Source organism: Astatotilapia calliptera, chromosome 7 (genome assembly GCF_900246225.1).
Source record: "Astatotilapia calliptera chromosome 7, fAstCal1.2, whole genome shotgun sequence".
Classification (NCBI taxonomy): Eukaryota; Metazoa; Chordata; class Actinopteri; order Cichliformes; family Cichlidae; genus Astatotilapia; species Astatotilapia calliptera.
This window is the reverse complement of record NC_039308.1, coordinates 1,128,294-1,150,609: the sequence shown is the minus strand read 5'-3', so window position 1 is coordinate 1,150,609 and position 22,316 is coordinate 1,128,294. Positions and strand designations below refer to the sequence as shown.

At 46.4% G+C, this 22,316-nt stretch overlaps 2 protein-coding genes and 1 long non-coding RNA gene across 6 annotated transcripts in view; 2 read left to right on the top strand and 1 right to left on the bottom strand.

Annotated features, from left to right (window-relative positions):
- The first annotated feature begins 6 nt into the window (after nucleotides 1-6).
- On the top strand, nucleotides 7-7,106 carry fem1b (fem-1 homolog b). Its single transcript, XM_026172400.1, has 2 exons — nucleotides 7-694; nucleotides 3,009-7,106. Exons 1-2 carry the CDS (start codon nucleotides 447-449, stop codon nucleotides 4,642-4,644), a joined length of 1,884 nt encoding a protein of 627 aa, XP_026028185.1. The 5' UTR covers nucleotides 7-446; the 3' UTR covers nucleotides 4,645-7,106.
- Nucleotides 7,107-8,156: 1,050 nt separating this feature from the next.
- itga11b (integrin, alpha 11b) overlaps nucleotides 8,157-22,316 on the bottom strand; it is a 36,836-nt gene continuing 22,676 nt past the window's right edge. For 2 of the 4 annotated variants that reach the window (XM_026172398.1, XM_026172396.1), the window contains 17 exons: nucleotides 21,406-21,609; nucleotides 21,178-21,308; nucleotides 20,388-20,560; nucleotides 17,246-17,385; nucleotides 17,049-17,159; nucleotides 14,812-14,897; nucleotides 14,515-14,719; nucleotides 14,339-14,437; nucleotides 13,607-13,683; nucleotides 11,161-11,244; nucleotides 10,961-11,057; nucleotides 10,768-10,881; nucleotides 10,283-10,369; nucleotides 10,078-10,188; nucleotides 9,819-9,914; nucleotides 8,965-9,078; nucleotides 8,157-8,834 (listed from right to left, as the gene is read on the bottom strand). In XM_026172398.1, the coding sequence (XP_026028183.1) occupies nucleotides 8,754-8,834; nucleotides 8,965-9,078; nucleotides 9,819-9,914; nucleotides 10,078-10,188; nucleotides 10,283-10,369; nucleotides 10,768-10,881; nucleotides 10,961-11,057; nucleotides 11,161-11,244; nucleotides 13,607-13,683; nucleotides 14,339-14,437; nucleotides 14,515-14,719; nucleotides 14,812-14,897; nucleotides 17,049-17,159; nucleotides 17,246-17,385; nucleotides 20,388-20,560; nucleotides 21,178-21,308; nucleotides 21,406-21,609 (2,010 nt within the window). In that variant the 3' untranslated portion in view covers nucleotides 8,157-8,753. The remainder of the gene's footprint in view (nucleotides 8,835-8,964; nucleotides 9,079-9,818; nucleotides 9,915-10,077; nucleotides 10,189-10,282; nucleotides 10,370-10,767; nucleotides 10,882-10,960; nucleotides 11,058-11,160; nucleotides 11,245-13,606; nucleotides 13,684-14,338; nucleotides 14,438-14,514; nucleotides 14,720-14,811; nucleotides 14,898-17,048; nucleotides 17,160-17,245; nucleotides 17,386-20,387; nucleotides 20,561-21,177; nucleotides 21,309-21,405; nucleotides 21,610-22,316) is intronic. The other 2 variants (XM_026172399.1, XM_026172397.1) reach the window with 1 other exon arrangement.
- On the top strand, nucleotides 11,387-14,442 carry LOC113025034 (uncharacterized). Its single transcript, XR_003272751.1, has 4 exons — nucleotides 11,387-11,817; nucleotides 13,870-14,055; nucleotides 14,201-14,279; nucleotides 14,379-14,442. It is a non-coding gene; the product is annotated as an uncharacterized LOC113025034 (long non-coding RNA).

The following is a 22,316-nucleotide window of genomic DNA, read 5'->3' as shown; positions in this document are numbered from 1 at the left end:
GGAACAGAAGTTGCTGGAGAACGTTCCTGTCGGAGGTGTTTTAAAGCGGAAACTTCCGTGAACGCTGAAATCAGCTGTTTGTTTCTGAGTGTTTGACGCTGCGGGACGTCGTTTTTATTTTCAGCAACAACAGGAGGTGTCATTTATCTGACCTTTGACCTCAGACACGCTTTGGAAGCCGCTCGCTGACGTTAGCAGTTAGCCGTCGGAGCTAACCGGTCCACTCGCTCTGCTGCTGCCCGGAGACTCACACCCAGAGTCCAGTGCTTATAGTCAAACCAGCCGGGACCTCTGAACGTTTCCTCCGGGGCTGTAGGTAGGACAGAGCCGTTTCATGTCACCCCCGGGGCCGGTGTGGACTCTTTAATGGGAGGCGGATCGCTCCGGGGGAGTGGACGCTGTCAGTTTGGAAGAACGCGGAGCTCCTGGCTTCCTCTCGGGCTCTCATGGAGTCTCTGGCCGGGTATGTGTACAAGGCTGCCAGCGAGGGCCGAGTCCTGACCCTGGCCGCGCTGCTGCTGAACCACTCCGAGGCGGAGACGCAGTTCCTGCTGAGCTACGTGACCCACCTGAGCGGCCAGAGGTCCACCCCGCTGATCATCGCGGCGCGGAACGGCCACGACAAGGTGGTCCGGCTCCTCCTGGACCACTACAAGGTGGACACCGAGCAGACCGGCACGGTTCGGTTTGACGGGTACGAGCTCACCCGAGGCTACCTGCGCTCCACAGCCAGGTTTATTACTCAGATATCACCAGTTTCATGAAGTCAGGCAGGACAGAGGTCACGCAAAACTCAAAGTGTTTGTTAAAAGAAAAACCGAGTTTACAGAAATTCGTCTGATGTAGTTTGACTGGTCCTCACCTGCTAACCTGCTGCACCAGCTTATGTCCACAGCAGCTTTCATATAGTGCCCTAAATAAGTGTCAATCAAACTAATCTTGGGAAATGAATAAACTTAACAGAAGTTAACAGAAACAAAACTGGTGCATTTGTGAAAAAAGGGTCAGAGGTTAAAAATGGAAAAAGTCTGACATGATGATGGAGAACTAATAAGACATTTTTGTTGGAAACAGTTTTAGAGGATGTTTAAAAAGGACAGTTATTACATTTTACAGCTGTTAGCTGCTGTTAGTCTGCATTAGTGAAACTGTTTGAAATGGATCTGTCGTTGTTGGAGGAGGAGGAGAGCGGGATGATGAAGGCGTACATGTGTGAAAGTCATAGTATGGTCTGACAGCGGTTTGTGGTGTTTGGGGATAAGTCGTACTCTGTGCGGGCGTCTCTGATCACATACATAAAATGTGATCAGGTGAAAAGACGATTTCCATCTCGGCCACTGTATTCCACTTCCACACGCTGCGAACCATATATACCGTATATTTTAATGGATTAATTCTAAGTTGATTCAAATTCAAATTTTATTTGTCACGTACACAGTCATACACAGTACGATATGTAGTGAAATGCTTGGACAACTGCTCGTGACCTAAAGAAAACAAAAAAAGGAAAAGGCTATGAATAAGATAGGAAATAAATATGAAAAATTAAAAAGGGTAAATTTAACTAGGAAGGAATAAAATATAAATTAAGGTTAAAAATGAAATAACTGTACAACACAAATTAGAATGAAGGGCAAATTTAACTGGGAGAATAAGATAAAATATATAAATTAAAGTTGAAAATAAAATAACTGTACAACAAAATACACAATATAGAACTATATAAGAATGTATGAAGAAATATAAATAAATATATACACAATAACAGCAGCTGTACAAGTATTAACCGGAAATGAAGAATATAATGTCCAGTGTTGTGCGATCCACATTATGTCTTGTGCAGTGCAAATATGCTTAAAGTGATTTAAGTGATGAAGTGAAAACAAAGTCCAGAAAGTCCAGTGTGTGTGTAAGAACTGCATGTGTGGGTCAGTACTGTGTGGTGGTGTGATTGAGAGACCGTATCGCCTGCGGGAAGAAGCTCCTCCTCAGTCTCTCTGTGTTGGTCTTCAGGGAGCGGAATCGCTTTCCTGACCTCAGCAGAGAGAACAGTCTGTTGTTGGGATGGCTGAGGTCCTTCACCATCTTCCTGGCCTTGGTCCAGCACCGCCTGCTGTAGATTGAGTGCAGGTCAGGGAGGGGTGATGCGAACACATCAAGAGGATATATATGAATACTATAATCTGGTTTCTATCAAATACTCTAAAAAAATGAGGTACTGTATGTTTACCGTTATATAAGCGATCTGTTTCACTGCAGCGAGGTCTGCCTGTAAACGTGCTGTTAAATGTTCTTCAGTGCTTTACGTGATGAGGCTGAAGGCTCGGTTAGATAATCAGAGCACCTTTGAAGTGATAAGAGAATCCGGATCACGGGGAAAGACCAGGTTTCTGTTTCATTTTAAAAGCATTGAAACCAAAAGCTTCATTCAGCGGCTCTTTACCTCAGCAGGTGTTTGCTTTTTAAATTATTCCTCGTTTAATGAGCAGTTTGTCAGGAAACAGATGAGCAGCCTGAGGGGTCGACATGCTGCAGGTCTGCTGCCGCTATCCAAACGTGACGGTTCAGAGTCTCCGTGGAACGGCACAAAGACCGCGGCGTTTTATCTCTGATGGTTCAAACATCTCGTGGAGGTCGACAGATGTATTCAAAGCATGTCTGTGTCCTCTGGTCCTCAGTCATCAACGTCACAGTCAGTCCCACTGTGTGCTCTCTGCAGTAAAGGAAGAGGGCGCGCTTGATTCATAACCAGACAAAAGAGAGCTTGAATTTTACTGAGATTGTTCTGTTTTCATGAGTTTTGGTAAACTGACACCTGCTCTACGTAAACGGCTTTCATTTAGAAAACACTGAATGGGTGAAGGACAGAACTCCTGAAAATTACAATTCAACCAACAGTTGAATCTGTTTTTATTGTTCTTGTAGTCGTTACTGTCGTTGTTGTTTGAATCGTGACCATTTAACCGGAGGATGATGACACGTTAACGTTTGTTGTCTCTGGCCTGCAGCTACGTCATCGACGGTGCCACGGCGCTGTGGTGTGCAGCCGGCGCAGGACACTTCGAGGTGGTGCGTCTTCTGGTGAGTCACCACGCCAACGTCAACCACACCACCATCACAAACTCCACCCCCCTGCGAGCCGCCTGCTTCGACGGGCGTCTGGACATCGTTCGCTACCTGGTGGAGCACAACGCCGACATCAGCATCACCAACAAGTTCAACAACACCTGTCTGATGATTGCCGCCTACAAAGGCCACACGGAGGTGGTGAGGTTCCTGTTGGAGAAGGGGGCGGACCCCAACGCCAAGGCCCACTGCGGGGCCACCGCGCTGCACTTTGCAGCTGAGGCAGGACATCTGGACATTGTCAAAGAGCTGATGCAATGCCAGGCATCCATGGTGGTGAACGGGCACGGCATGACGCCGCTGAAAGTGGCGGCGGAGAGCTGCAAGGCTGACGTGGTGGAGCTGCTGCTGGCGCACGCCGACTGCGACCCTCACAGCCGCATCGAGGCCCTGGAGCTGCTGGGCGCCTCGTTCGCCAACGACAGGGAGAACTACGACATACAGAGGACGTACCACTACCTCCACGCGGCCATGATGGAGCGCTACCGCGATCCAGACAACAACATCACCAAGGAACTGTTCCCAGCCGTCGAGGCTTACGGAGGGCGCCGCGAGTGTCAAACGCTGCAGGACCTGGAGGCCATCAGGGTGGACCGCGACGCCCTGCACATGGAGGGACTGATGATCCGAGAGCGGATCCTGGGCTCGGACAATATCGACGTGTCGCATCCGATAATCTACCGTGGCGCCGTCTACGCTGACAACATGGAGTTTGAACAGTGCATCAAGCTGTGGCTGCACGCCCTCCGCCTGCGGCAGAAAGGAAACCGCAACACGCACAAGGACCTGCTGCGCTTTGCCCAGGTGTTCTCGCAGATGGTCCACCTGAAGGAGCACGTGTCAGCCGCCGCTGTCGAGCAGGTGCTGAGTTGCAGCGTTCTGGAGATTCAGCGCAGCATGGTTCGCGTGGAGGCCGCCGCTGAATCCGAGCTGCCACAGGCCATGGAGAGTTACGAGTCCAACGTCTTCACCTTCCTGTACCTGGCGTGCATCTCCACTAAAACCACCTGCAGCGACGCGCAGCGCGCCGCCATCAACAAGCACATCTACGACCTGATCCAGCTAGATCCGCGGTCACGCGAGGGCGCCTCGCTGCTCCACCTCGCCATCAGCTCCACCACGCCGGTGGATGACTTCCACACCAACGATGTGTGCAGCTTCCCCAACGCGCAGGTCACCAAGCTGCTGATCGACTGCGGCGCGCAGGTCAATGCCATCGACAACGAGGGCAACACGCCGCTGCACGTCATCGTCCAGTACAACCGGCCCATCAGCGACTTCCTCACGCTGCACGCCATCATCATCAACCTAGTGGAGGCCGGCGCGCACACGGATATGACCAACAAGCAGAACAAGACGCCGCTGGACAAGAGCACGACGGGCGTGTCCGAGATCCTGCTGAAGACGCAGATGAAGATGAGCCTCAAGTGCCTGGCGGCGCGCGCCGTCCGGCAGCACCAGATCACGTATCGCAACCAGATCCCCAAAACGCTCGAAGAGTTCGTGGAGTTCCACTGACGCCGGACGATTTTTAAAAACGTTTTTCTAACAGTTCACACGGTGCTGAGGTTGGCAGCTCAGATCGTTTTTTGAGCATTTTTATATAAAAAAAATCTTTTTTTTCTTTTCGGCAGCACCAGGCAGCTTCCTGTTTTGCCTTACCTCTCTGCCAGGAAGCTGCCGCCACGTCGCCGTGATTGTGTAAGAAGAAATGATCGGACCGAAGGAACGAGTGCCTGAAGAGACGCCGCCGGACGACCGAGCTCAACCACCAATCAGCCGTCACGCAGAGGATTATTTTTTAATTGGAGAGAAGTTTTTATTGGGGTTGTTCCTGACTGTGGCGGGTCGAGGCTGAATTCAGACGTCTGCTTCATCACGTTTGAGTTCAACTTTTTCTTCTGGCTCTAAAGAAACTGTGCGGACACTCCTGCTCTGAATCCTTCCACGCCCTTTTATTTATAGTTGTGGGTATTTATTTGGGCAGCGTTCAGCCTTTTTCTCATCAGCTGTGTCGGGTTTTGTTTTTGTTGTTTTTTTAATGAGATTTCTGATAAAATAACTGCAAATGAGCTGCTTTGACTTTCTCTCACTGTCTGAGAAATTCTAAAAAGAAACAGCATAAAAAATGTCAAAGTTTAGTGTTAGAAAGAAAACAGACGACCTTTACACGGAGTTTCATCAGATTTGTCTGAATGCAGATTTTATGTCCCGATAAAGTTAGTTTTTTTTTTTAGTTAATGGAGAAGTATGTGCCAAAAAGCCTCCGCCGAGGGTCGAACTGAGTCTTGAAGCCCAGATTCAGTTGAAGTGTTCAAACCGACGTCTCTCCTGCTGTTGTAGAAATCAGCAGGAGTTACACTTTGATGCCATAACGTGACAAAGTTTTATTTTATTCTAACTTTTGACACCAGGATGTGAAAAGTGAGCCAACAAAAGGCTCGTCAGTCGGTCTCTTACGGTTTAGATAACGAGCACATCTCAAGCTCGCCGTGATGGATGTTTCTCCACGCTGACTCTTGGGAAGCTGCGAGCGTTTCGGGGGCGGGGGACTCGACTGCCGGCGGCCTTCCGACTGACACGTGGGGAGCTGGTGTGGCGTCGCCTGGGCGTTAATGACCATATCTGCGTCACCCTTGCGCACTCGCAGACTTGAAAATTGACCGAGGCGTTGGGGATCTGCAGAACCGCCCGTGGAATTTACTGTAATGTTTTGGCGTTTGTTGAAAGCCTCTCGTGTTGGTGAACGCCCCGCTGCAAGAATCAAAGATTTTAAAACTGGATCTGAAACCAAACAAGGAAAAGAAATCAGTTTTGAGTGCAGGTTTCAGATTTCTGCATCGTAGGCGTCACCTCACCGGGATCAGCAGTGCCTTTAAGTAAAACGTCCGGATAATCCCGACTCGCATCCAGTCTGATGGGCCGTTTCTGGCTTTAAGTTTTAATATGAGCGTCGTTAAAGTGAGTGGTTGAGAAATAAATGGTAATCTTACTCGGTGCTAGCGTTTAGCGGTGTGAGACTGGAGTCGGCGGATTAATTTTCCAGATCTGGAGCAGGATCCTCCAGGAGGGACGTTAGAGGATGAAGGTTTTGATCGATGCTCTGCGGGCGTTTTTTGCATTCCTGCCGGATGTTGAATATCGACGCCGCGGCGTTTTATTTATCTGGGAGCAGGTCCGACTCTTCTCACATCCCTCCCCTACTGAAGCTGCCTGTCACTTTATAAACACCTTTAACCCAAACGTCACGTTCGTGAACATTTGTGCTCAGGTCGTTGAGCTTTAGATGCTCGCTAAGGCCCGGCCTGTTTGGTCCAAAGTGAGGATGAGACGTTTGAGAGCAAAGCTGTGGATGCTCCAGCAGAGGCCCGCTCTTATTTTCCACACAGGTGCCAAATCTCACCTGCTCTCATGTTTATTGCAATAATGTGATGTTCAAATGTAGACCTGAGGTGGGAATGGTGTGAGATTTAGAAAAGTTTCCTGCTGATGTTTCCTCCTGTGTTTAACATCAGACTTTATTATAACACTTGGGAGGACAGCCAAGCGTTCGGGTTGTTTTACTCTGTTTGGGAGCGCTCGCACCTCAATTGACCGTTAAACATCAGGTTTAACAAGCCGATCATGGTGGAAACTTTCTCGAGGCTCTTCTTGGGCCACCGTTTGGCGTCCTGTAATCAGGTGTTGGAGAGCGTTTGCTCTCCTAATAAAACTCCAGCTTTTATTACCCATGTGCTCACAGGGCATTAGTCTGTGCCATCCACAGAGCTCGTTCTGTTTAATTCATTTTTAATTTCTTACAACTATCATTGCAGGAGTGTTTGTGTCCTGGTGGGACCTTTTTTTCATTAAAAGCAGGTTTCTGTGGCTGAGATGAAGCCAAAGATGCTCAGTGTGCCAGGAAAACGTAAGAGATGTCAGCTGATGGGTACTTCCTGCGGGGTGAATGCTGTTAAATTAAAGTCTTCTGTCTGAGCTCAGCTGCTGTGTCCTGTTGTTGATTTCTTTTCCGTCTTTGAAATTGAAACTGCCAAAATTCAGATGAGTAAAGTGTCCAGGTTCAGGACTGCGGGGTTCCCAGCAACCACCTCAACGTGAGGAGGAAGAGCGGCTGAACGCCGAGCTCTTCAGCCTGTCTGAGGAGGAGCCTTGTGTCTGCGATGGCCGCCTTATTTCTGCCACTGGGCGGGAAAATGCAAACCACGAGTAAGGTAAATTTCTGAAAAAAGTTATTGGAAACGATTCTGCAATCATTCAAACGTCGGGTGTTTCAAACTTTCAAGCTGCTTCTTTATAAGATTTCCAAATGTTTAAGTCGGAACTTCATTGCACATCGACGTGCGGGAGAACGTGACACAATCCCAAATTTCAAGGATCAGAACCTCCAGATGTGTGGGTGTGTTTTGTGAAAACATATAAAAAACTGATCCTGGAGTCGAAGCTTTGGTCCGTGTTTCAGGACTCAGTCGAGCACTGAGAGGCGGGACCACACCTGAGGATGCAGACCGACCTGGAGCGGCAGCCAGCGGTGTGTCGGGCGTCACACGTGACTGTTTTACTAGTTTTATATTCAGTAGCGGTGTGCGTTTGAGCTACGAGTAAGAAAATGCAGTGATCTGATTGGTCAGATCTGAAAAACTGAGCTTGATTAAAAAATAATAATAATAACTGCCATAAATGTGTCTGGTCAAGTTACACGTCCCTGTAAAGGCTGTTACTTTTCAAAGTTTGAGTTGGGCGTCTCAAAATTTCAATTTTCGTCTAAATAAGTCGAAATTTGAGATTCTGAATTTAGAATTTCAATTTATCTCAAAGTGACAAGAACACGGATGGATGGGTACAACAAACAGACTCGGGAGGAACTTGAAATTTCAGGATCTCTGATTCAAACTTTTAAAATATTTACTCAAACTTTTGAGATTTATCCAGAAAATTTAAAGAAAATTTTGAATGATCTCAACATTTCAGGTTATTAAAGAGTCCAAATTTCAGACAAAGAAGGTAAACGTGAGCGAACAGACGGACACGACTTTTATATTTCTCGTCTTTATTCTGACATTAACAGGCAGAGCGGAAACCGCTTCGACGGTGACGCCTCGGCCCTCATTCGTCATACATGTGAATATTTACACAAGTTCAAGTTTGACTTTTAAACAAAAGTGCATCAGCTACAATATATAAGCATTAATAGGATATATTTACAATTTAAGAAGATGAAATCAGACGAATGTTAGGTAGTTTTCTTTCTGCCCCGTCAGCCTCCGTTTAAATATTTACTCCATCGCTCTCCGTTGTCACGAGGCCTCCGTCACACCTGTGAAGTTCTCACATGAAAGGCAGACGTCGGCGACGCTGAAGAATCCTAACCCTTCGATGTTTCTAATGCTGACTCCGTCTTTTATATACAGTCTGTGGGTAGCTTCAATCGCACATCGCGTGGACGAAGAGGCGGGTTTAAGGTGAGGGTCGCAGTCCCTGAGTGACGGGTGGAGGCACGTGATGCGTTCAGGTGACCCATGTGAGGTCGTCAGATTTTCTCAGTGTCTTTAAGGTTAAATTTCATCGGGAACATTAATTTAAGACTTTGCAGGCCGGCGAGGAATGATGCGGCGGTGATGTCAGCCACGTTATAGCTCCTGTGCCGTCTTCCCATTGGCCACAGGCTGCTCCTCTTCCTCCTTTCTTCTCCGTCTGTTAAAGAAGCCGAGCTGAAGAGAAAACAAGGATTTACGGTTTGTGACGGACAGTAGAGCCGTTTGATCCAGACGTCCACTGTAGAGCAGAGCTCAGAACAGAGGAGTACTCTGATGATGTTCGAGGCTCCGTGTGTGTTTTTACCTTCCACAGAGCGAGGACCAGTAAGGCCAGCAGCAGCAAACCTCCCAGTGAGCTTCCCACTATGATCCAGATGGGGATGGAGTGATCCTCCTCCTTCCTCAGGTCCAGAATGATCTGCAGTTACAGCACAAACCACCTGAGTGTGTGTGAAACCAGTGTTTGACAGATTTCTGTTTTTATGTCAGGCGGTCTAATGAAGTCCTCAAACACGGAGTATAATTTAACATAGAAATATGGAGTCAAACTTAAATAATGTTGACTGAAAATGATGAGTTCAGGTGTTTCTGAGGTTTTCTTCCCTTTTCCACCATTTTTAAATGTAAACTCAGAGACACGATCGTTGCTTCATGTGTAACAAAGAAATGTTTGAAGAAATGCAAAAATGAAACAAGATACAATAAAGAAAATACATTTGAAAAAATATGCAGAAATAGAAAATTAAAGAGACGTACATTATTGGAGAAATTACACAGGATGTAAATAGAGGAACCAATTAAAAGGAAATAATATCAAAAATAAGGTTTTATCTTCATTTAGATTCCGACATAATTAAGGACTAGTTTCTTTTTATATTTTATTCGTTGCATTTTGGCACCTTTGGTCCTCCGTACTCCATGTGGCTCAATGTGTTTTTAATGTAAAGCAAAAGGGTGTAATAGTTCCTGACAGCAGGTGGCAGCACCGCTCTGTGTGTGTGAAGCGCTGATGATCAGGTGATTTAAAACGTTGGCGTGAACGTTGTGGTCAGCTGATAGAAGGCCACTGGGTTCAGTCACAAAGAGTTGGGAGGTTAAACCTGTTTATCCCAGAGTGACCTCTGTCCTCCAATGGGAGAGCGATGCTGATGGGCTCACCTGTCTGACAGGTCGGTCCTCCTGGAGGAAAATGGGACTAGACGCTTCCAGCTGGATGGAGGCGGCGGTCAGCAGCTCCAGAGACCTGAACTTCACCTGAAAGAGTTAAACAGGTAGTGAGCGCCACCTGTGCTTTCTCCTGCGGCTAATCTGAGTTTCACTAAACTGAGCCTGTTTCTGGTTAGTCGGGAATTTGATGGACTTCCTGTTTCCTGAGCTTTGTCTCGCTTTATGAAAACGACAGATGGGAGGAACTCACGGCGAGCAGAGCAGCGAGCTGAAGGCTTCCTGTGAGCGTCACCTTCACCTCTCGGGAGGGCGGGAGGTTCAGTTGGCACCGGACCTCCATGTTCGCGCTGTTACTGTGGTTCTGCGCACACACACACACACACACACACACTCTGGGAAACACTGTTGTTTAACTCCACTGTTATCCTGACTCTAACAGGCTCCTTCAGCCTTACCAGCTGTGACAGGTGAGTCAGATCCTCAGGTGTGACAGGACTGCTCATTCTAACATGAGGCAGCGTGCAGCGGGATCCCGCTGCCTGCTGGGAGGAAGAGGAGGACTCCGTTATAATGGTAACCTCTAGCTTTGATTGCTGCTTCGCCAATCTGGGCCAAAACATTAAAAAAGCAGCTGAGCACAGTAAGTCAGAAACACGGCGACAGGACAGAAAAAGAGAAACCCTCCGTTTGCAGTAGATATGTGACAGGCAGGTGGCGCTGCTGTCACTCACGCTCCTCACAGTTTAGTGAATAAGTGATGCCTGTACAGTGAAAGCTGAGGGCTTTGCAGCAACAAAGGCGGGAGTTTCATTTTAAATCGATTTAATCCTTCATTAAGGGTAAAACCTGAAAGTACAGGGAAGGCTCATTCAAGCGAGCCATCTGTTCCTGCAGCGTCGGTGAACAGAGATAACCACAGCACAAAGATTTCCAGCGTCACCTGTTCGATGCTGACGTCCGTAATGTTCAGCAGCTGGTTTCCTCTCATGGTCACAGCCCAGACATCAGCCCCGAACAGGACGCCCTGCACCGAGAACAGGCCCAGGTTCTGGATCTGCACACACGGGAGAACCGCATCAGAACGTCTTTATGAGCAAACATCTGCAAACATGCACACAGTTTGTTTCACTCACGTAATAGGAGAGGTTGAAGGTGTGAGAGCTGCTGTCTGATTGGTCCCAGGACGAAGAGGAGGAGGAGTCAGCTCTGATTACAAAACGAGGAGGGTCTCTGTCCAGAGAAGGAAGAAAGCAGACACACGTGAACTCTTCTGAATGCGCAGATGCAACTTTTTAAACTTTCAAATCACAAAAAGCTCAAAAGCTTCAGCCACCTGGTGAAGAGGAGCTCGGTTTGGTATTTCAGGGGGAGAAAGATGTCATTGGTGTTGTCGTCCGGGTAACCCTCGTCCCCCTCACTGAGTAACACACAGATAAGCACGCTTAAAAGGACGAAAGCTTGAAAGTTCAACGTAACACTTTACAATACAGCCCACGGCGAAGGGCATAATTAATCTGTGATTACAAATAATTCAAAGTATTTTATTTATATTTACTTACAAATACTCAACCAAACACTCCAGGCTGTGTTACCACCAAAATAAATGAAAGGTTTAAACTTTGTCCAAGATGAGCAGGAGAGAATCGCGCTCGTCCCACCACGTGTCCATAAATTATGACATACATCTGGCTCCATCTGACCAATCAGATGCATCCAGGTGTTTCTTTGGTCGCACCAATCATCGAGCCTTCGCCATCACAGTCAAACCTCCCACAGGAAGCGATTCTTTTATTTGGAGCAAACTTCCTCTTTCCTCCTTTAAACAAAACATTTAGAAACCAAACCTGTATGGACTGGGTTTCTTAAAATCAAGTTTTTATCGTCTTTTTTACTGTTTCCGTCTTTAAATCATATCATCTGTTTTCTGGTTGTTTCTTCTGCTTCATGAAGCTGAACAGCGATACCTGAGTCCCTGGATCTGGATTCATCTGTGAGTAATCACCAAAACACCATCACACACGCTCAGGTAGGAATTCACCTGGTCTCCTGTCGAAGTTTCTAATGTTCTCCTGTCTCGCAGCCATAAATGATCCTTCTGGAAATTCCTGGATCCAGATCCAGATGTTAATCGACTCCAAAAGTTAATCACTTCGCTACCTCTGGGAACACTTTCATGCAAATCCATCCATAACTTTTAATCTAATCCTGCAGCAGTCAGGACAGAAAACTCACATAACCTCATTCTTTCCTCTTTAATAAACACGGCACAGATTCCCAGCTGATGTTTTATGAAACTGGATCAGGGATTAAATAATTATTTGTCATTGACCACGAAGAACTAGCTAGTTACTTACATCTCTGTGCTACGGTTAAAATACGACCTAATCAGAATAGTATTAATATAATAAAATATTATATAAAATATCATATAATAAATGTTACAATAAATACGATAAAGACTCATTACAATAACAAGTCAGTTAAAAATATACTGCTCAAACATTTCTCCTGCTATATTTAGGTTGTCAGTTTTCTGTGTCTGCCCGTCCTCGTCAGGTTCAGATGTACACTCTTCATCTCACCTGTTCCCGATGAGCTGATTCCGTCAGCAACTGCTTCCCTGCAGCTTTCCAGTGATTCCCAGTGTTCCACATGCTTCTCATTTGGTTCGCACATTCCTACTCAGGACCCTGATAATCATATTTTAGGCTGCTTTCACCTGCTGCTGCTGTCAGCCTCTCTGCAACCCACCTCCACTCCAGCTGTCTCATTTCATATCTATTCTTCATGATGTTCTCCCCAACGGACGTCAAGGTGTCAGGGTCCTGGGTCTCCTGACCCAGCATGTTTAGTTCTTTGTGATGTTTGTATTATCGTACTTGTGTGAGTTATTCTATGGTTTCTAGTTTCGATCCCCTGCCCTTCATGTGTCTCTGTGTCCCCTCTGTTCTGTCTGCATGTTTGAGTTCCCCTCTGTGGCTTTCGGTTCTTAGAGTCCTCTGCATTATGGTTTATGTCTCTGTGTTTCTTAGTTGCTGTCTCCACCGTGTCAAGTTCGCGTCTCTGTGTCATACTTCCTGTTTTACTTTGAAGGTCCGTGTCTTATGTGAATGTGTCCTGCTTTGCTTGTCTCGTCAGTCCTGATTTCTCCCAGCTGTGCCCTCCTTCTGTGTCTCATTCCCCCTCGTTACTTCCCAGTGTATTTAAGCCCTGTGTTTCTCTGAGTCAGTGTCGTGTCGTCCCTCATGCTGTGTGGATCTCCCTGTGTCTCTCTGTGGGTTTAGTTTACTTTTGTATGACTTTTTCCTGCCAGCAAATAAAGCCGAGTTCTTCGTGTTTAAACCTCGTGCCCGAGTGCCTGCATTTTGGGTCCAACTCCTTCCTGCCGCACAGCGACTCATGACACAAGGGTCAACGTCTCCTCCTCGCCCCACGCGACGCATGACTTCCTATCACCCGCGGTACCAATCTAGATTTACCCGTCTCATGAGGTCAACCCATCTATCTGATCCTCCGATCGTACCATCGGATCACGCTCCGCCCCGATCACCCTGATTGCCCGCGTCTGTCACCGACTCCGCTCGCCTGATCCTACCCTGCGGATCCTAACCCTGATCCCCTCCCGATCCTACCCCGATCGCCCCGATCCTACCCTGTGAATCACAGGATGGAGTTTTTGTTCTCCTTAATATTGTTGTATAAAATCTCGTCAGAGGACAGAAAATAATAATCGTGATTTACTTCTGTGACATCACGTTACACATGTTCAGTTGTCTTACCTGGTAGTTACCATGACCACATGTACGTAATCCAGGAAGATGTAGCGGCTGAACTCAAACTCCACATTGAAAGTTACCTGGACAGGAAAGAAGCAGGTGCAAATTCATCCTCTCAGGATCAAAAGCATTTAATCGTCTCCTTCTCCTGGCCTAACATCCTTAATTAGAACATTTTAGTCAGAACGTTAAATGTCTGCTCCATCACATCATCGTGTGAAGCTTCTTTGTTTTCTGTTTTTTATTTATTTTATTTTCCACTGCAGCCTGTCGTCGTCTGCGGCTGAACCCGTTTTCCCTCCGGCTGTGTTCTCCCCCCAACCAGCAGCCGGAGCCTTTTTAACAGGAAGCTGGAAATAATCTCCAGCACAGTCTTATTCACACAGCAGCCCTGAGGGGCCTCACAGTGAGGGGTGGGGATCACGGTCATGTTTACAGGGACACTCGTTAAGGTAATGAAGGATTTTAGTCAGCAGCTATCATTGGCAGCATATTTCTGCCCAGTTTAATCACTGTTATTAGTCTGGCTGTATAACAGCGGTATGATGAGCTAATAACCTGTTTATCTGTGATGTTCAAACCTGTCCACATATTTAGGAGGAAGAAGAAGCTCCATCACCCTAAACAAAGGGCTGTTGTATCAGGGCATCAATAATAACCAAAGAGGAAACTGCAGGTGGTCGATCCTTTTTTCATCCCAAAATCATAATTTGAATGAAAATAGCTCTGCCCTACCTGAGACAGCGACTTCATGAATGGCGCGCTGATGTTGCAGATCCTCTGGGTTGCCAGTCTGTCCTCAGAGGAGCACTCAATCTGGATATCTGATTGGTCCTGAGGGAAGAGGCGGCATAACATGAATCCAGCATGCACTTTGACCTTTTTAGGATGAGAAAAGAAAGTTTGAGTACCTTCACTAAGAGGCTGGAGAAGATCAGGTTGGAGGAGGTGGAGATGTGGATGGCAGCTCCGTATGCGTTCTCTCCCTGGTTCTCCAGTCGGGCGAACACCACCATCCTCCTTCGCTCGGACTCCACGACAAACGGCTGCCTCTCAGGCGCCCCCTGGTGGCTGCAGATGGAGCTGGCAGCCCGTCGGTTTGACCTGCAGAACTGCCTACAGGTGAAGCAAAGAAATAATTACCAGTCTCTTAATAATTTACACGGATAGACGTGAGGGATTAGTTTAGTGGAGACCGGGTTACTCACTGAGCACTCATCAGGTCCGTGTGACTATGGAGGATGAGGTCAGGAACGCAGGTGTCTTCCTGCTCACATCCGTTCCAGAAGTGAATCTACAGGGGAAAAAAGATGATTAACGCATTTATCCATTTGTTGCAGGACATAAACACTGAAGGGAGAATTCTGAGATACTTCCAGTACAGACGACAGGCTTACAAAAGTATTCGGCCCCCTTGAACTTTCCCACATTTTGTCACATTACAGCCACAAACATGAATCAGTTTTATTGGAATTCCAGGTGAAAGACCAACACAAAGTGGTGCACACGTGAGAAGTGGAACGAAAATCATACATGATTGCAAACATTTTTACAAATAAATAACTGCAAAGTGGGGTGTGCGTAATTATTCAGCCCCTGAGTCAATACTTTGTAGAACCAGCTGCAGTTCCAGCTGCCAGTCTTTTAGGGTCTGTCTCTACCAGCTTTGCACATCTACAGAATTATTTTGGTTTTCATGTGACGTATGACCCTGAAGGTAAGCGAGTCATGCACTAAAGTAAAACAGTATGTTGGATGTGCCATGCAATGCTCAATTACATGGGTGGGAACTAGTGTGTTAGCGCAGTTAGCTCGTTAACGTGTTGGCCGTCTAGCCCCACGCACGGGGCGATCGGCGGTAGCTCGTTAACGGAGATTTGCCGTGTTGTGGCGTTAAGGTCATTTCAATGAGATTAACCTGAAAGCACTAGTGGGAACACAACGAATATGACTGCACATTTACATCATCCTAGTGCAAAGACAAAAACAACAAGCATGCTACTAACTTTAGCCGAGTCATTTAGACAGCTGTTAGCACAGGATTCTCCTTATGCTGCTGAGAATATAGCCCAGAAGAAGCGGATAGTATAGCTTTTATTTTGGAAAGAGAAATTTCTCTGTAATAAACTCTCTTTTCCAAAGATGAGTGATTCCTCAATCAGATACAGGGCTTGCAAAATCGCTAGCCCGACGTCCCGTGGCTAGCGATTTTTTCAGTCGGGCTACCAAAATCTCTCTCTTCCCTGCCCGTCGGGCTATTGTAGGAAGGAAAAATATATGTCAATGCTTTTGCATTCTTTCAGAAATGTAGCTGGGTAATTATGTCATTGGCATCGGTGAGCCACTGTCAATATGTGACATATTGAAATCGCGTTTGAATTTGCGCTTGTTTTTTTGCTTTCACTTTGCAATCGTGCGAACTGTGTATAGAGAGCGACAGCACTGATCTGTGAGTGATGATAATTTGCGCACCAATTCCTCTGACATCGTCTTATTAATCGTTAGCTTACTATGCAAACATGACAAGTGAAATCTCCCGCAGCTTAAACATGTGAGAGGTTGATCGCGCAGAGAATCGCTGAGCTTATGTGAGTGCGTGTGTAAAAGCAGGATATATTTAGTTCTGCTGAGCCAAATAAGACAGGTCAGGGTGAAGAAGTGACAGCCAAAGAAAAGCTTACCACAAAACGGAGAAGTTATGACAAATCAGACTATAAGGCAAAAAGAAAGTGCAGCTTTATGGTTTCATGGACAAAAGAATTTCTGTGGCTGCAATATGACGAGCTAAATAACCAGGGCTGCACATAAGTGGTCCGCAGGTGCGCATTCGCTGTCAAAATAAAAAACACGCACAAGGGTTAGGGTTAAATTTAAAAACTGTACTTTTGAGTTAAAATATATATTTATAATTTTAATAAATGACAAATTAAAAATGCATGAACATTTTTTTGTATCGAAAAAATATCGAACCGTGACACCAAAGTATCGAACCGAACCGAACCGTGAATTTTGTGTATCGTTGCACCCCTAATATATATATATAGCAATTCTAAGTGTACCCCGCCCTCCAGGGAAGAGCCTGATTAGTTGCCCAACGTCCCTGAACTGGCTCTTCTTGACATAAAGTTGGAGCCAACTTCGAGCTCCGTCAGGATGTCTGAACTCTTCACCTTTCAGAGGAAACTCAGAGGAGCTGACCTCATACTTCAGGCTGTTACCCAGATCGTGACCACAAGGGCGGGTTTAAGATTGACCAGTAAATCCAAAGCTTTCAGATTATCATCTTCCCATCAGAAAATACATCTCAGAGAAGCTGACTCTGGTCTGCTCTGAACAACAACTTCTTTCTTACCTTTTTTCACTTTATAAAAAGTGTCCTGTGCAAAAAAAATTTCTCTGCTCTGAAGCTAATCAGGCAGTTCAAACCCGTGTTCGAAGCTCTCACCTCGGTTCTTTGGGTGCTCTGCCAGTCCGGGTCCAACACCGGCCCCTCGTCTGGGTTCTGCAATCCTGTCTCCAGGACGACAACTATGGGACGCCCGTAATCTGTCGTCTCCTGTTTGTCGTATTACATTTTCGTGTTTAAGGACTCACACATAATGGGAATCATTTGACCGTGATTGTGCCCGGGCTGTTTCTGACCTGGACGGAGAAGCCAAGGCGTTTGCATATCTGACTTCCTGTCTGGAGAAACAAACTTCGGGGCTGCTGTCGATCCGATTCGTCCAGCACTGCCCGGGGAGGGAAACGCCTCTCATCCAACAGCAGACTGTACCAGACCGCTGAAGAGGAGGAGGAGAAGGAAAATGTGAGCTGAAACAGAGGCTTAATGTGGCACAATGAGACTGTAAATACAAGCAGACTTTTACAGGTCCTTCAGAGGATATGAAAGGAAGTGATGTCATCTTTTGTAGTCGTTAGTCCGAACTGCTCCACTTATGCTTCCAAAAATGTTTTGGAATAAATTAGAAACAAGTCCACCGACTATTGTTTCACAACATAATCAAGTACCAGCTTTACAGCTTCCTGTAAAGAGGGAACTGTACACTGTAATATTCATTCAGCAGTCGCCTCAAAGGTACTTTATATGAAAGTAAAGAACCTACAGTGTTAGGGAGAAAACCACAACAGTCAGATGCTTATCAATGGTCACCACTTAGCAACACTGGGGAGGGAGAACTCAAGATTAGGGAGGGGCAGAAGAGAACACATAGTGACCATGAAAAATAAAAGAAATTGTGTAATATAAACACATTGGGAGGGACAAGAGGGGGTCACCTGGTCCAGCCCTAACTATATGCTTTAGCAAAAAGGAAAGTTTTAAGCCTAATCTTAAAAGTAGAGCTAGTGTCTGTCTCCTGAATCCAAACTGGAAGCTGGTTCCACAGAAGAGGGGCCTGAAAACTGAAGGCTCTGCCTCCCATTCTACTTTTAAATACTCTAGGAACAACAAGTAGGCCTGCAGAGCGAGAGCGAAGTGCTCTAATAGGGTGATATGGTACTACAAGGTCATTAAGATAAGATGGGGCCTGATTATTTAAGACCTTGTATGTGAGGAGCAGGATTTTGAATTCTGGATTTAACAGGAAGCCAAAACAGGAGAAATCTGCTCTCTCTTTCTAGTCCCTGTCAGGACTCTTGCTGCAGCATTTTGGATTAGCTGAAGGCTTTTCAGCGAGTTTTTTGGACTTCCTGATAATAATGAATTACAGTCGTCCAGCCTGGAAGTAATAAATGCATGAACTAGTTTTTCAGCGTCACTCTGAGACAGGATATTTCTAATTTTAGAGATGTTGCACAAATGGAAGAAAGCAGTCTTACATATTTGTTTAATATGTGCGTTGAAGGACATGTCCTGGTCAAACATGACTCCAAGGTTCCTCACAGTGTTACTGGAGGCCAAGGTAATGCCATCCAGAGTAAGAATCTGGATCCTGCAAACTAGCAGGTAGCTGCCTCTCCCTGATCCTGGGTCTGATTCAGGTTCTTCATTAAGTCATCAAAACAATACCTGTGAAGGTTGAACTCGGATGTGGTTGTATTACTGAAGTTTCAGTGCTGTGCTGATGTTTGTTTTTATGTCCGGGACTCGTCGTGCTTTCAGGCTAAACTAAAGCAGATCCTAATAAATAAATATGTTGACAATGCAGCTGGTGTCAGTCCGTTATCTGGACCTTCGTGAGCTTTCACAAACACGTTGCCGGTGTGTGTTCTTCATCTCCGTGTGCAGCTAATGTCTGAAACGGCATGCAGCCAAACTGTTCTTCAGTCTGAGAGCCTTTAGAAACTTTCATAATAGCAACGCACGCGTAAAATACAGCAACTACTTCTTAGTGCTTGATCTACAGTAATGAAGTGACGCATTTCCTGCGTCCTTATTAGTTGCTGGATGCAGCAGCCTACAGTGTAACTGCAGAGCTCGTGTTCATCTGTTTAACAACTGAGTTTGATTTATGAGAGCACGGAGAGCCGAGGTAAGCTGCTGCTCAGCTGGTGTCAGAAACGCCACGTCCACACTGACAAAAACGGGTCGATATTTGGTCCAATCAAACAGAGGTTCAGCCTGTGGCTCAGATCTTCGATCTGTTGAGCCACGCTCGTGTTCGTGTTTCTTTAAACGTCCAATCCAGGCTGGACGCTTAGGGAGGCGGGTGGGCAATAAGGAGCTCGAGGAGAGGGAGACGTGAAGAAGGTCTGAGGTGACGGAGAGAGAAGCAGCGACACAGTTAAACAGCTGGCTGGCGTTAGCATGTTAGGGAGGTTTCCATGCAGCCGGCCCAAACATCTGGAGCTGGTTACACAGAGACACGACAACAGCGTGGGCCTCTGCGACCACGACAAGCTTCCCTCCACACAGACAGAAAACAGCTGCGTCCACTCAGCTGCAACACTGCACAGCTGTTAGCAGAAGAAGAAGAATTCATATTTCTCTTCTTTTGAATGACACGTAAACTCGGCCGGTTCAGAGAGAGACTGGATGAGCTATTCCAGGATGATCTCATACTGTGACATCACAACAGCAGATTAGCTGCTACCTTTTTCCTTCGGACACAAATTTGGCTTTTGTTAGCGGCCGACCTCATTTCCAGGAAAGTGTGAATGCTGCCAGATGTAAAAACAGAAGGAAGCGATTTGTAACTCATAACAAACACTAAAGACAGAATCACGCCAACCTCCCGTTCAAAGTCATCTTCTCCTTCACCCCTGGACCTCGTCCAGCTTTGCTGCTAGGCTCAGGTCTCTAGGCACAAGTCCTAGGATGTACATTTTCCTCTCAGATGGGTGCTGCGTCTCCTCTGGGCCAGGTTCCAGAGATAAGATGATGCACCATAGTTACCTCCGGTGAGGGAACTAGTGGTGTCGAGGTGTAGAGCGGGGTCATGTCAACAATCCATTAAACTTTGATTTCCATCCACTGAGATCTTCAAGGTCGCCTTCATGATTTGTCAGTGGAAAGTTAACAAAAATCCTCAGAACTTAGAAACTATAATCATTACAACTGTGCTGTGTGTTGTCAACATATAGAAAGTACCACTGCATTTGAAATATGTCACATTTGACCTCTGACCTCTCCTTCAATCAGAGGTGTCAAAGTGATAATAATGTTTCTGGATCTTTGAACTCTATGTGTGGATCCAGTTTTTTGATTTGATTCAAAAGCTCATTTGAGATTGATTTAAATGTCATTTCTGAGGAAAACGTGCCTGAACCTGAGGCAGGACCTTTCAGTGTGGTGATCAGATCCCACGCAGGTGAATAAGCAGACATGTTTGTGTACTCCTACCAACATCTTTCCTGGTCTTCGTCCTGGTCTTTGTCCTGAAGTCCAGACTCAGACAGACGATCACGGACATGCAGGTGACCTCCTTCCCTCCTCGCTGGCAGTCCTTGTTAAAGATGTTGACCTTCTCGGGTTCAAAGGTTAGTTTAGCCTGAATCTGCACCACACCACGTGACCTGCAGGGATGAAGCATTCTTATTATGAGTGTTTGTGCGTATTGGAGTTCCAAACTGTGGAGAGACAGGTCCCGCATAACTCGGTTTTACTGGATGTACTTAAACTAGGGTTTGGTTTCACAAAGACTCCTCAGTGAGTGCAATGCCCTCCAATCTGATAGGAAGAGTCTATCTGTCTATAGTTTCCTATGGACCACATTGATCCCTCATAGGTGGTGGTGACTCATCGTGAGTCTGGTTGCTGTAACTGCAACAACCTCATACAGGCTCAATCTGAGGGCCTGAGTTTTTCAGAAGGAAAAAACACCTATTGGGAGGTGACTTGTCAAACACAAGTTAGCCACGCCCTAAATTATCCCCTGCTTTCTGACCCTTGTTTACTGAACAGACATCATGTTGTGTTGAAGATGCTTTGAACACAGTCATTAAAGCTTAAACTCATCACAAGTGTTTAGGTCAGTATTTAAGTGAGCTGGAGGCTCATTTTCTCATAAACTGCTACAGCCAGACTTCAGAGGAGTCGCCCCCTGCTGGCCTTTAGAAAGAACGCCGATTTGATTCGTTTTTCCAGCCTTACAGGGTCAAATCATCTGTCAGTTTATGAATGAGGCTCTGACCAGACAATGACAGCAGCTCCCAGCGCTCCCACTGCGAGGTCGACAAGTCCGTCTGCATTGATGTCCAAGACGCCATGAAGGCTTTGGCCAAAATACTGAAGACCTGCAGAAAAACCAGCCGCAGACAGACGCTGGAGAAGCAAAGCGAGAGAAGATTAAAACTCTCTGGGTTCTCTGATGCTGCATTATCTCTTCCAGCTAAGGTCCCTTAGCATCCGGACTGGTTACCTGTCTGTACTGAAGCTGGATGGTTTTGTCTTTGCCATGGAAGACGTAGACTGCCCCCTGGTGGTCATCCTCCAGTGGTGCTCCCACAACAAGCTCTTTGAACCCGTCTCCATTCATGTCAGGTACCTGAGCCAACGCTGAGCCCAGACGGGAGTTTTGGGAGTGGTCAGACACTTCCAGCACCCCCTGCAGGACAAACGACGTCTGGACAGAAACAAAACATTCTTTGGTTCAGGTTTTGTTCTTTTTTAATCAAGGTTTCATTTAAAAAAGTAATTTCAATCCAGTCGTGGACAGATTACTGAACAGGCCTAACAGCACACAGATGGGGCATGAACAAGGCTTTGTTTGAAGTCATAGTTCACATTTGGCCAAAGGAGCTTGGAAAGAAAAGCGTCTGGACTTCTTTAAGTTGCTTGAAGACGTTTCACCTCTCATCCGAGAAGCTTCTTCAGTTCTAAGGTCAAATGGTGGAGAGTCCCAGATATAAACCTAGTGGGAGTATCCCCCCACAGAGGGACAAAAGGACCCCCTGATGATCCTCTAATCGCCTGAGCCAAGGTGTGAAACTGGGTGTGGGTCCCAATCAGCCAGAGTTTCGGGTGAGCTCATTGTGAAACCTGGCCCCACCTTATCATGCGAATTCCTGAGGTCAGATGGCCCAGGATGTGAGTGGGCGTTAAGGCGTCTGGGAAGGGATCTCAAAACTGGATTATAGATGGCAGAGAGTTGGTGTCGTAAACCCCGCCTCTGTTCAAAGATGGTCGCTCACAGTGGACATAGATGGCTTCTTTCACTCCTCTTTCAAACCATCTGTCCTCTCTGTCCAAAATGTGAACGTTGGCATCCTCGAAAGAGTGACCTTTATCCTTAAGATGCAGATGGACTGCTGAGTCTTGTCCTGTGGAGGT

Bases quoted from the DNA above. Each gene is read 5' to 3' on its own strand.
- fem1b (XM_026172400.1), top strand. From the start codon at position 447: ATGGAGTCTCTGGCCGGGTATGTGTACAAGGCTGCCAGCGAGGGCCGA. The intron at 695-3,008 runs GTACGAGCTCAC...TCTGGCCTGCAG, and splicing joins GGCACGGTTCGGTTTGACGG to CTACGTCATCGACGGTGCCA.